General features: G+C 32.3%; 1 protein-coding gene across 1 annotated transcript; it reads left to right on the plus strand.

The window, feature by feature from the left end:
* Positions 1–1888: 1888 nt before the first annotated feature.
* Positions 1889–2438, plus strand: LOC104883542 (mitochondrial import receptor subunit TOM9-2). The gene has a single exon (XM_010668084.4). It carries the CDS (start codon positions 2016–2018, stop codon positions 2328–2330), a length of 315 nt encoding a protein of 104 aa, XP_010666386.1. The 5' UTR covers positions 1889–2015; the 3' UTR covers positions 2331–2438.
* Positions 2439–13011: the final 10573 nt, after the last annotated feature.

Below are 13011 nucleotides of genomic sequence, written 5' to 3' on the forward strand. Positions count from 1 at the left end.
GATTTTATCAAAGATAAGAAGGAATCGTTTAACGAACGAAATTCGCTCAAATCTTTGTTGCGTCAAGTTCCCTAGGATGCGTTGATGCAATAGAGAGACAATTTACAAAGCCCAGCAACACAACCACATGTTGCATATGATGTAGCCAAGGTGCATGGAACGTAGCATGGTTGCGCCAGACGCATGGTGGTGCACCACACGCACCATTTTTTCACTTTCCCCGTGCAATCTTCGAACTTGTTTAATTTTTCTTGTAATTAGTCTTGCTTTCGACGAACGTTTCACAGACTTTTCATACAAACTTTCCACAACGCTGTCACTCATACATCATCATATTTCACATCCAAAACTCTCTCAAACACACATTCAAACTTACATTCAAACACATATTCGAATTTTTTTAATTTACATTCAAACCCTATTAAAGCTTCAAGATGCTCCTCCTGCAGATGGTTACATAAGACCCAGGCGGCAAAGATATACTTCATGAGGGTCAATTCCAATTGATTCTTGATTTATTAACAATATATTTGTCATGATGTAGATCATTTAAAGAAATTAATGCTCTCTTGTACATTCTTCTCTAATCTCTCTTCATTTTTATATTTCTTATATATTTCTATACATTATTATTCATAAGCATGCTTGTATGCTTTAACGCTTTCATTACCGCACATGCGTATTTTTGCTAATTACACAATCTAAATAAATATTTTAAAGCTAAATTCACATAACTTGGACAATTAGATCAGGTTGCTGTAATTTGATAACATAATACTATGTTACCAAAAATTAGTCTTTTTCTTATTTAATGAACCGACATAGATTAATTTTTAGATTACATGAACATATTGCTTGGTATTTAATTGCATGAACCTCGAAAATGAATCGTTATTAAGTATAGGCCAGCAATGAGCCAATTTGAATCATGATCATATGAGTCTTCATTGATCAATTATGAAGTCATGATGGAGAAATCTACACTGGATAAGTCCTTAAGTTGTTCCTAACATTTTTCAATATCCAATCAGCTTTATGAGTCTTCCTTTAAAGATTTATTGTCGACTTCTCTATTTCAAAACAAAAATCTTTTCAATAAAATATCAAATACACAATCATCCTGCGTAGCAATAAAAACACGACAATATTCATAAAAGATTGTCAAATACTATATATGAATAGTGTAAAGAGAAATAGAGGTGCAGGTATTGTGAGATGGCGCAGGTACAAAGTATTGTTTTGGAATGTAAGGACTCGGGAGGGAGCGCCACTTCATCTTAAATATGTACAAATTTTGTATATCAAGTGGATTTTTGTTAATAAATATTACTAATATCAAGTCGTACAATTTTAATATTACATAGGAATTGTCTTTCTCTTAATATATGTTAAGTAATAAAAATTTGCTGACTTAATATTTTTTACCACTACGACTTAATATCAATAACATTTTATTTACGAAAATATCACTTGATCTCCAAGATGAATTGACATTTCTTCACTCAGAGTTATAATGCAATTACGAATGTCAACAAGCCAAAGCCAAACTTTAGTGTGTTCAACCTAATTCTCATAATAAACCGTAAATATTTGTTATACACCCATGTACATGATAAACATTATAGCCCCACGTATATGATAAACATTACCTCAAGCTAAACTTGACCTAGTGGTAAGGAAAGAACCTTCCAACCTTAAAGTTTGGGATTCGATCCCCACTAGCAATACTTTGGGATAGGATTCTCTTTACCATCCCCCACTCTCAAAACGTCTACCCGTAACATCATCACCTACAAGATGTTTCGGTTTAGTAGGGCCCTTCAGCTTACCGTGGGATCCGTAGTGTGGGAAAAAGAAAACATCACACACGAAGGCAACCAAACTACAATTATTCGTGCGGAGGTTTATTTAGGTTTATTTGTTGATAAACCCCAATCGGCAATCCAACTCCAACAAAAACCCTTGCATTGCATTGTCTTGTATCTTCTCTCTCCAACAACCAAGAAAAATTCTGAATGGCATCAAGCAGCGGAAGAAAGAGAATAGGATCAAGCAGCGACAATGGAGGAGGCGGAGTAATAGCAAGAGTAACAAGCACAGTTTCAGACTCACCAATCTTCCAAAAGGGTGTACAATCTGCTAGTGGTGCGGCCGACATCACCAAGAAGCTGCTCAAAAGCACCGGCAAAGCTGCTTGGATCGTCGGCACCACTTTTCTCGTCCTCGCACTTCCCCTCATCATCGAGCTCGAGCGCGATGGTCAATTGGATGCTTTGGAGCTTCAGCAGGCTAGCCTTCTTGGCACCCCTCCCCCCGCCTCTGCTCATTGATTAACATTCAGGGTTCCTTCTTTTAAGTTTGACTTTCATATAATGAATGAGATTTTCTGGATTATATGTTCTGTTTTATGATTTATTAAAAAGGGTTGTTCTTTTCGATTTCAGGGTTTTTTATTATTACTATTTTGCGATTTCAGTTTATGGGTTTCTGGATTGTGATATGAATGAAGTTTCGAATTGCATCTAGTTTTTGGCTTTGATTCTTTTTGTGTGTTTTAGGGTTCTTTCTTATGAGTTTGAGTTTAATATAAGGAATGAGCTTTTGTCGATTATTTGTTCTCTTATGAATTAATTGTTGAGAAGGGTTTTTCTTTTTGATTTTAGGGTTATATCTTTGTGTTTTGAGCGTATATATATTTCTATATTGTGTTATAAATCAATCTTTGGAATTGCATCTAGTTTTTGCTTTTATTATTGTGGCTTTGAAAGTTCTTTCTTATGAGTTTGAGTTTAATATAATGAAGGAGCTTCTCAATTTTACGCTTATTTTCATGCGATTTTAGCCTATATGAGTTTTTAGATTGTGATATGTATGAAGTTTTGAATTCCGTCGATTTACTTTTTTAGTTGATGTTAATTTTTAATCTATGATGAAGCGAAGTGCAGCTTTTGGCTTCCTTTTTTTCCCCTGGGTTTTATTGCTCTTATTTATGGGTTTGATTTTAATAAAACGAATGAGCTTTTATGGATTCTATGTTATGTTATGATTGAAAAGGGTTTTCCATTTCGATTTTAGGGTTATTTCCGTGCAATTTTGGCCTATGAATTTTTTTTATGCTGTGCTATGAATGAATTTTCAAATTGCATCTATTTACTTTGTTAATTGATATTAAGTTTGAATCCATGGTGAAGCAAACTTTTTTTTTTTTTGAGGGGACATGGTGAAGCAAACTAGCAAAGTGCTGTTTTTGGCTCTTTTTTTCTTCCTCGAATTGATTTGATTTCAGTTGGATTTTAGGGTTTTATTTGATGTTGATATCTGATTTGGACTGGATGATCTTAGTGAGATTCTAAAACCCACTTTTGTTATTTTCGTGAGTTGTTTATCTTGCTGGCCTTACTATAGAATGACAATGAAAGTTTACCTGTTTGTTGATTTGTTCTACACTTCTACTGGTGTATGTTTATGATGAAATTGAATTGCTTGGTGAGTTTGCTGTTGGTGATGGGATGTATAAGTTATCGAAAAGGCTTAATCTTTCAAAATATATCATTGCTTTATCATGAGGATGGTGCTTATTGTGATGATTTGGATAGTGGGATATAGAGGGCTCATTAACTGAGAGAGAATGGCGGGAACCGGGAATTCAGTTTTCTCATTAATTGAGAGAGAATGGCGGGAACCAGGAATTCAGTTTTATACTGGTCTACGTTTAGACTGAATGGAAGTACTTGGCAAGGTCTTATGGTGATGTGATATATGTTGGCTGCCAGAAAGACTTAATCCTTCAACTGGAGTTCTTATCTGTTTTCGTTTGTGAGAATGATGCTTGTTAATGCCGAGATATGGATACTGAGATGCATAGGGCTATTAAGGGACAGAGAACAGTGGAATTCCATTTCTCTGTTTGCATTTCTAGATTAGTTTGTTTGCAACGGACACAATTAGTTTAAGAAGTAGCACTGAAGCATACCAACTTCTGTTCTATGGTATCTTCACTGTGACTCGATGATTATATCTACTTTTTTCATCAGTCCTAAATATTCCGAAAATGGCCCTCTATTTTCCCCAGTATCTGCTTACCACCCCTTGTCTATCCCTGGCCCCTGGGATTCATTCAACACCCTCATGTGTAACAAAATGCATCATGAATCAGGCAAAGCTCAATTTTCACTAGTCCCTTTGCTGCTGAATCGATGTCCATTCGGCCAATAAATATGCTTGTACAAAACTCTGAACTACTTCGGGATTCTTATTTGTATGCTGATCTCTTTGTATCTATTTCATTGAGAGTGAGCTGGAAATCTGAAGTGAGTACTCTTCTTTCTGCAATTTTCTTCTTTTCAATGATTGATGTTCAAGGACAGGATTGAGTTTCTAGCATCAGTATCTGTCTTCTTTGGCCTAGTTAAGGAAACCGTCTTTTGTTCTTCATCTGATTCACTAGCTAGTGTTTGATCACATTAATTCTGTTGTCGATTTGCTGTGTCGTCTTCCTGTTGGCAATCCCTCTTGTCTGACAAGATGATACTGTAACTTGTGTCCCATATTGTGAATGTGGGCAAAGTGTAGATCTTTTGAGTTTTGGGTAAAATTCTTGGAATTATCAGTAACTGGTAATTGCTTGTATCAACTCTGAGTTACAACAGTATTTTGCGGTTTTCTAACTACTAATATATAGATGCTAATTTCCCCCAAATCATATCATACAATATATAAAGCAGAGTACAATATCATATAAGTGCATCTGTTTACAATATCATATAAGTGCATCTGTTTACAATATCATATAATTTCCCCCAAATTAGCACAATATTTTAGCATCTGTTTACAATATCATATAAGTGCCATATATCATATCATATAATCATATAACTAATATATAAAGAAGAGTACAAAAGTCAGCTCATGAGGTCGCGACATTGTGTCCGCATTGGACGTCATTTGTCGCGTTCATTAAGTGTCATGTCATATTTTTTTTGAATATAAATAGAGTCTAAATTGATTGGAATATAAAATATAGTAAATTAATTATAGCTTTTAATTTATAGTTCGTAAAATTATAATTTTTGTACCATTGAAAAGTGTTTTAAAAGCATTTTAAAATAGAATTCATTTATATTATGTTTAAAATTTTATATTAAAGTAACATATAAAAGGAAATATTGACTATACTAACGTATTAAAGTAACCTATTGCAATTGAAATTAGCGATTCAACTAGAATTAGGTTAAAATATAAAGGAACCTACTGCAATTGAAATTAGGAATTCAATTAGAACGAACTAAGGTTGTTAAGAGATTCAATTAGAATTAAGGTTGTTCTACAAAACTTATTATTCATGTTAGAATTAGAATAGACTGTCAGCGGTCAACTTTGCACTTTGAGTTTTCTCCCCTATATTTTATATCCATTTAGGTTGTGTTTGGATACCATCATTTTATTTAAAATAGTGAAATTCAATTCCAGAATTTGAATTACTATAATTCAATTTCAAGTTCTGTGTTTGGGAAAATTGAGAATTTGAAATTTGGAATTTCAAGTCCTGTTGCTTGAAATTGAATGTGTAGTGCCATACCTTCTATTATTAAGTCATTCAAACTATTCAACAACTTGTGAACAAAATAGTGCTTCCTTTTCACTCGAATTGCATTTTTTTTTTTACAAATCAAAATCAAAATCAAAGTTTTTACTTGTAATTATAAACCCCTATTTTTACCCCAATTGATTATTTAGAATGAAAAATTCTGATTTTACCTCACCAAATTGTCAAAATTGTTAAATTCAGATGAAATTGAAGATTTAAATCCTGAAACTTGCTTCAAATCAAGCAAAAATTATTGCACACACCCAAATTTGTTTCCAAACTGCTCAAAATTGCGGTGTTTTGCAGTGGTGCAATTGAAGAATCACAACCTTAAGAATTGAGAAGCTGGTGACAATGGTGAAAAGCGAGAATCATGGTGGCAGGGCAATGATGGTAATGGAGAAGAGAGAGAGAGTTGTGGTGGTTGGGGCAGTGGTGGAGAGAGAAACAGATTTATGGATGAAGAACACAGTAGAAGTGAGAAGAAGTGGTATATGAAGGAATTGAAATGACGTAAAATTAGGTGTAATTTGGAATTCATAAAGTTGTACTAGTTTTTGTAGTGGTTTGGATTTGGGCCAAATACAAATCCAAATTCTTACATTATCCAAACAATATATTTGACCCAATTACAGGATTTCAAATGAAATCCATTGATCCAAACAGGCCATTAAGCTAATTACTTGAAAATACATATTATAGATTTTTAGCGGACTTTGCACATTGAGTTCTTTCCCAGGGTACGGTTTCTAATAAATATATCCCTCCTATATTCTTTTCCTTTGATAAGAAACAAATTATGCATCCTTCATCTCCTCGAAACATGAATGTTGGATAAGATGAGGCATGACCAACATATTAGAAAGAGGGTTGATATTGTTAATCATGTTGGTCTATTGAGGCTTGAAGGGCATAGCAACATGCCGTATCAACATACCTTAGCAACATACTGTTGTATGCAATATTACTAATCCTTCATACTTTAACAATTTGTTTCATATTTATATGACATGTGCTTTTATTTAATTTGTAAACGCAATGAGTTAGGGACAAACTCTATAGAATGCCATCTGTTATATGCCAAAATCAGTATTCACCCATATGCCATCCGTCATCTTTCCCACAAAGTTATGATCCCTACTATCCTTTTTCTCATCTCCTACATCTGTGTCCCAACACCAATTTTGCAAGTAATTAAAGACGGGGGAAGATATGTACTTAAATATATTTATTGCTCTATTTTTTTATCTTTATATAACTCAAATTTTAAACTATGATTCGGAAAGATATATTTTGTTTGATCCTGTAATACTCTTTAGTTATAGTTACATGCAAGTACACTATTCTTGTAGTTATTTCTATATGTATCTAAAATAAAGAATAAAGGGTTTTTTCACCAGGTACCCCTGTGGTTTTTCAAAATTCATAGGGTACCCCTAATTTTTTTTTTTTTGATGCACCAGGTACCCTTACTGTTTCAAACAAATGTACGAAATGCCTTTAATGACTAACGGTGTTAAGTTTTCATTAGTCATTAACCCTAACTCACCCATCTAACCCTAATTAAACTCTAATTAACCCTAATTAACTAACTAAACTAACTTATAACCCACCACCCCTCCTCTACCCCACCCACCCACCACCACCTGTAACACCCCTCCCCTCCTCTACCCACCCCTCGCAGCAGCCGCCCTTCCCCCCACCCCCCGCAGCACCCCTCCCCTCCCCCACCACTGCGGTAGCCACCCTCCCCCATCCCTCGCAGCCCCTCCGCTCCCCCACTCCCGTCGATTTCCCCCACCCCTCGCAGCACCCCTCCCCCACACCCCGCGGCAGCCACCCTCCCCCTTCCATCGCAACCCCCTCCCCTCCCCCACTCCCATCGATTTCCCCCCACCCCCACCCCCGCGGATGCTGTTCTTAATTTATCTCTCCTTCTTCTTCATTGATTTTCTTGATTTCAAAAACTGATTTCAAAACTAATTTCGAAAATAATTTCAAAAGGTTTTCGCAAATTGATTTCGCAAAAGGTTTTCGAAAATGGTTTTCGAAAACCTTTTCGAAAATGGTTCTTGATTTTGAAAATGTTTTCGAAATTGATTTTCGAAAATGATTTCGAAAATGTTTTCGAAATTGATTTTCGAAATTGATTTTTGAAATCAGTTTTTGAAATCAAGAATCTGGTGGTGGTTGCTGCTAGGGGAGGGGGGATGCTGCCGGGGGTGGGGGTGGGGGTGGCGGTGGGTTGGGAAAATCAAGGGGGAGGAGGCCTGCTGCAGGGAGTGAGGGAGGGAGGGGGAAGGGAGGTGGTGGTGGTTGGGTGGTGGTTGGGTGGTGGTTGTGGGGTTAGGTTTCAAGTTATGGGGTTAGGGTAGGGTTAGAGGTTAGGGTTTAGTTAGTTAATTAGGGTTTAATTAGGGTTAGAGGGGTTAATTAACCCTAATGACTAACGGAAACTTGACACGGTTGGTCATTAAGAGTATTTCGTGCATTTTACTGAAATAATAAGGGTACCTGGTGCATTAAAAAAAATTAAGGGTACCCCATGAATTTTGAAAAACCACAAGGGTACCTGGTGAAAAAACCGAAGAATAAATAATACGTTATTAATCTAAATAAATAAATTTTCATAAGTTGTAAAACTATATTGTGAATGAATCTTATTTTCGAAGCATATATTGAGCACTTTACAATGGTAAGATTATAATATTTCGAATTATATATCAAAAGTTATATTCAATTTACATAATATAATAAAACCGAACTCTAATCTTCACTTATCTAAAACACCTTGATGTATTTATATCTATTAAGAACTCTATTTTTTTTTTTTGAAAAAAACAATATGGCATGCTTAGGTGCGCTCTCTATAATATTCTAAGATTGTTTTTTAAAATTCAAACTCTTATTTGTTTGATCACCAAAACTCCAATAAATATATAATTTTACCGCTATAGAACTTTATATTTCTTGTAATAACAAAGTTTCTTAATGAATTTGTTTTAGGTACTAATTTTGGTTTGAGTTTAGAAAGACTAAGATTTTGAACGATAATATATTTTCAGAAACTGTAAAATTATACTGTAAAGGGATCTTATTTTGAAGCATATTTTGGGCGCTCGCCAATGGTTCAAAAATTATAATATTCTTAATTATGTAGCAAAGTTATTATTATACACAATTTACATATATAATATAGTACTTAAGATTGTTTATTCAAAACCAAACACTAATATTTATCCAAAGCTACTGATACATATTTAAATACATGTAGTATTCTATTGTTTAAAAGATAAAAATAAAAATTAATGACAATCATATGTGGCACTCTACGACCTTGAAATCCTGAGTAGTTCCCCGTGCTCTTGAAAAGTTACTCTTTTATGTATTTAATTAAGATTAACATTGAGATTATTCAGATTATCTCTTTTATATAAGCCAAGGGAGGAGATGTGTTGTCCCCCTTTCAAATGACTATAATAACCACTAATAAATTAAAATAACATTTTCTTTTTATCTATCTATCTATCTATATATATATATATATATATATATATATATATATATATATATATATATATATATATATATATATATATATATATATATAATATATATATATATATATATATATAGCTAAGTACATAATGCTTATTTGTCAAGCTAATATCAATTCCGCCAAATGTCGTCTCCACTATTATCCTCACATTTTCAATGCCACGTGTAGTCTCTATCTCTAAACTTGTTGTTGGGTAGACTCCAACATCAATCCATGCATGTGCCATGGTCATCTAAGTTTTGGAAATTAAAAGTAATTGGATCAGTTACAGTAAATTGATTATAAAAGGTAATAATTTGGTTCCTTAAATCAAGCAAAGATTGATTTGGTTGAAAAAAATTATTATATTTAACTTCTGATGCGTATGAGGAGCATCATGTTCGAAAATGATATGAAATAGAGGTAGTAATTATGTAGAGTTCTAGTTCTGTTAGAATTCTATGTAAATTAGGGTTTTATTTAATTAAGTGTTTAAGTGATAAAGGAATCCTATGATACTTAGGAGTCTAATTCCTTATCAGAGTCTAAGTAGGAGTTTTATTATGTTGCTAATTATCTATGATAGGCGTGTGATATAGATAATTATAGGTTATTATTTATCTTTATCCTTAAGATGGAGATAGATAAGTTTATTAGTTGTTATCTTTAAGTTTTACTAGTCCTAGTAGGTTTAGGAAATCTTGTAGTATAAATAGGCTATTTCGGCCATAATAATAAGTAAGAGTTGTTTTGTTTAAAGATTAAACGTAAGTTTATGATTGATTTTGGACGTACTTAATTCCAAGATTTTATTGTTTTTAGAGAGCGAATCTAAATACAAGAACCTTAGATTTAGGCGAGTGAAACCTAAAACTAAGCGAGATTTGCGTGAGTTAGTGAGTGAAGCTAATAAACCAATCTCAAATCCTTTCCTAATTCAAGTTTACGGTGAGTGAAGCCATAAAAGTGAATTAGAATCCTTAGGGGAGATTAACTGAGTGAAGGTTATTCAAAGCTAAGCAGATTCCCGTCGCGGAATCATATCAACTTCCCTTTTCATTTGCCAAATCAATGGATTGTATAAAATATCGTGATTAAGGACAAGATTGTTCAACACCAAAAAAAAAAGGCAAGATTGTGTTCCTCTAGAGAAATGCAAGAGATTTTAAAACTTTCTGCAGTTATATATATACGATATTGTTATGCAGAAATTTTCGAGGCACCATTGCACATACAAAAATAAGAGTATTCCAGTAATAGATACAAAATAGGATAGAAAACTGGAGAGTAAAGCGAAAAAGAACATGCAACACTCAACAATTAACCGTTGTCCGATCGCTGGTGGTAGAACTTCGGTGGAAGTATCGGTGGCTTCAAGTTCGACAAAAAAAGCAGAGGAAAATATAGTTGCGCAAATGAAAATGAGTTGGACTTAAGAGAGTCCCAATTGAGAAAATTGGTTTAAATATTAAGAAAAAGATTTTTTTGGTGAATAATCTGGAAGATCTAGGATGGTGGATTGATTGAAATCAGGTTCGTATCATTTGGTGAACTTCATTGAAGAAATAGGAAATGGATTTCTAAAGATTATATGGAGAAAAGAAAACGGGACGACATTCTAAAGAATAGAGAGAGAAAAGGAGAAATTGTTTTACTATATATTTGTAATAATAATACTGAGTACTATAATAAAAAAAACATTTTTTAGAGTAGTATAATACAAAACTAGGATAATTAAAGAAATTTTATGTTATTGAGGTACACCAATAACTATGAAGATAAAATACTTAATTGATATATTGGGAATGATACTCATCTTTGCAGATAAAGTGAGGTAAGTGAAATGAAAAATGGTAGACCTGTAACTTAATAAGTTCAGAACTTTTATTTTTAGAGGATAAGTTATTGACTTAATCATTCACACTATATCAATCAAGCATATATTGAATCAATCAACCACCTTAATAAGCATTGTGAATTTTCGCCATAAATAAGACAAGTTAGGGCATGTTATCTTCGGCATAAAACAGCTGAACTGAACTGAATTGAACTGAACTGAGCTGAATTGAATTAAACTGAATTGAGTTAAACTGAATTGAATTAAATTGAATGTAATAAATATATAAATAATACTTAAACAATAATAATATGAATATTAAATAATAATTATAATGATAAGTAATAATAATAGTATTTTGGATATTTTTAAATGATAGTTATGAATAACTCGTATTAATAATCATAAAATAATAATAATAATAATAGTTAATGATAATTAATGATAATTATTTTATATTATTTGTATTAATATATTAATAAATGATGATGATTATATAATAACAATAATACATAAGAAGTAAATTGATATTACTATTTTAATAATTAGATTTAATAATATAATAATATTTAGTAATAAAAATAATGACTGGGTCGAACCGCGCAAAATTGCATTTAACCCGTTTTGAAGCAATTTGATTGGGTTATGGGCTAAAAAACGTGAGTTTATTTGTACTTTTGACCTAAACCATATTCCTCTTAACAATAATAGTAATAATAATGAGTAAATTAAAGCTATAATAAACAAGAAAAATCCTACTACTAATTGTAGATAATAGTAATAATAATGAGTAAAGCTATAATAAACAAGAAAAATTAGTTAAAGTTAAATAATGACCTTAAGCAGGTCCAATTTTTTAGGGTCGTTATAAGAAAAAAAGAAAAATCCTACTACTAATTATAGATAATTCACAAGTCATAATCTTGCAGCACAAGGGTCATAAGCCAGTTTCAAACTATTCTCATTACAATATTCTAAATTTTTTAATCACAAGGCCATAATAAATATTTCAACCTAAAATTCCGAGATACACCTCATTCACGAGTATGTTAGAATGTAAATATAGAAGTTTGAAATTTGTCTACAATATGAAAAAAACAGGTCATATGGTGATTAAGAAATAGAAGGCAAATCAAGACAAAAACATGCCATATTTAAAATAATTTTTTCACTTAGAGATTTAGATATAACCTCATTCATTGTGATGAAAATCATGTTATATAAAACTTTGATATTGTTCTTTAATACAACTTGGATAATCATATCATACAAAAAATAAAAATCTGTAATAAGATAGTAATAAGAGAGAGGGGTTGAGCGGGACTGCAAAAAGTAAGGAGTGAAAGTTGTTGCATGATTGAGTGCCACAAGTAGCGCACATTGTGTTTTTATATGAGCCTCTGAATAAAACAATGGGCAAAACAAAAGCTTCTTCATTCAACTATTTTTGTTTTTAAAAAATACTTTTTTGCTAAGCAAGTAATTATATTAATTAGAGCAAACAATTACAACTTAAAACCAACTAAGAGGAAGCGAACAAAAATAGAGTTGGTTGGTCACATGTTTTATCAAGACATTAGCTACATCAACCACTGAACATACGGGTCATAAGTCGATTTTGAAATTTATTTTTAATACACGATATGATTATGAAAACTTGAAATCAATCAGCTACTATTCAAATCATGATTTAGAAGAAACATCCTAAAATCTTAAATTTATAACAAAGTATTCCCCCGCATTTTAATGTGTTTTTTGTTTCATTTACATATTTATAATTGTATATATCACGATTACAAGATTTTTAAAGTTTAAAAATATTGTAACGAAGGATTTATATATATATTAAATATAATTTCACATCTTATATTCTTTTAATCTTAAATAAATAGATTCTAATAATTACGGATTTAATATATTTCGAATAAAAACAACTACATAATATACAAAACAATTGTTGCACATTATACACGGCTCCAAATCATTTCTACATAAACCTCCCATGCATTTTTGCACGGGTGGAAAGCTAGTATATATAAAAGAGAATTA

The sequence above is a fragment of the Beta vulgaris genome, chromosome 3, assembly GCF_026745355.1.
Source record: "Beta vulgaris subsp. vulgaris cultivar EL10 chromosome 3, EL10.2, whole genome shotgun sequence".
Taxonomy (NCBI): domain Eukaryota; kingdom Viridiplantae; phylum Streptophyta; class Magnoliopsida; order Caryophyllales; family Amaranthaceae; genus Beta; species Beta vulgaris.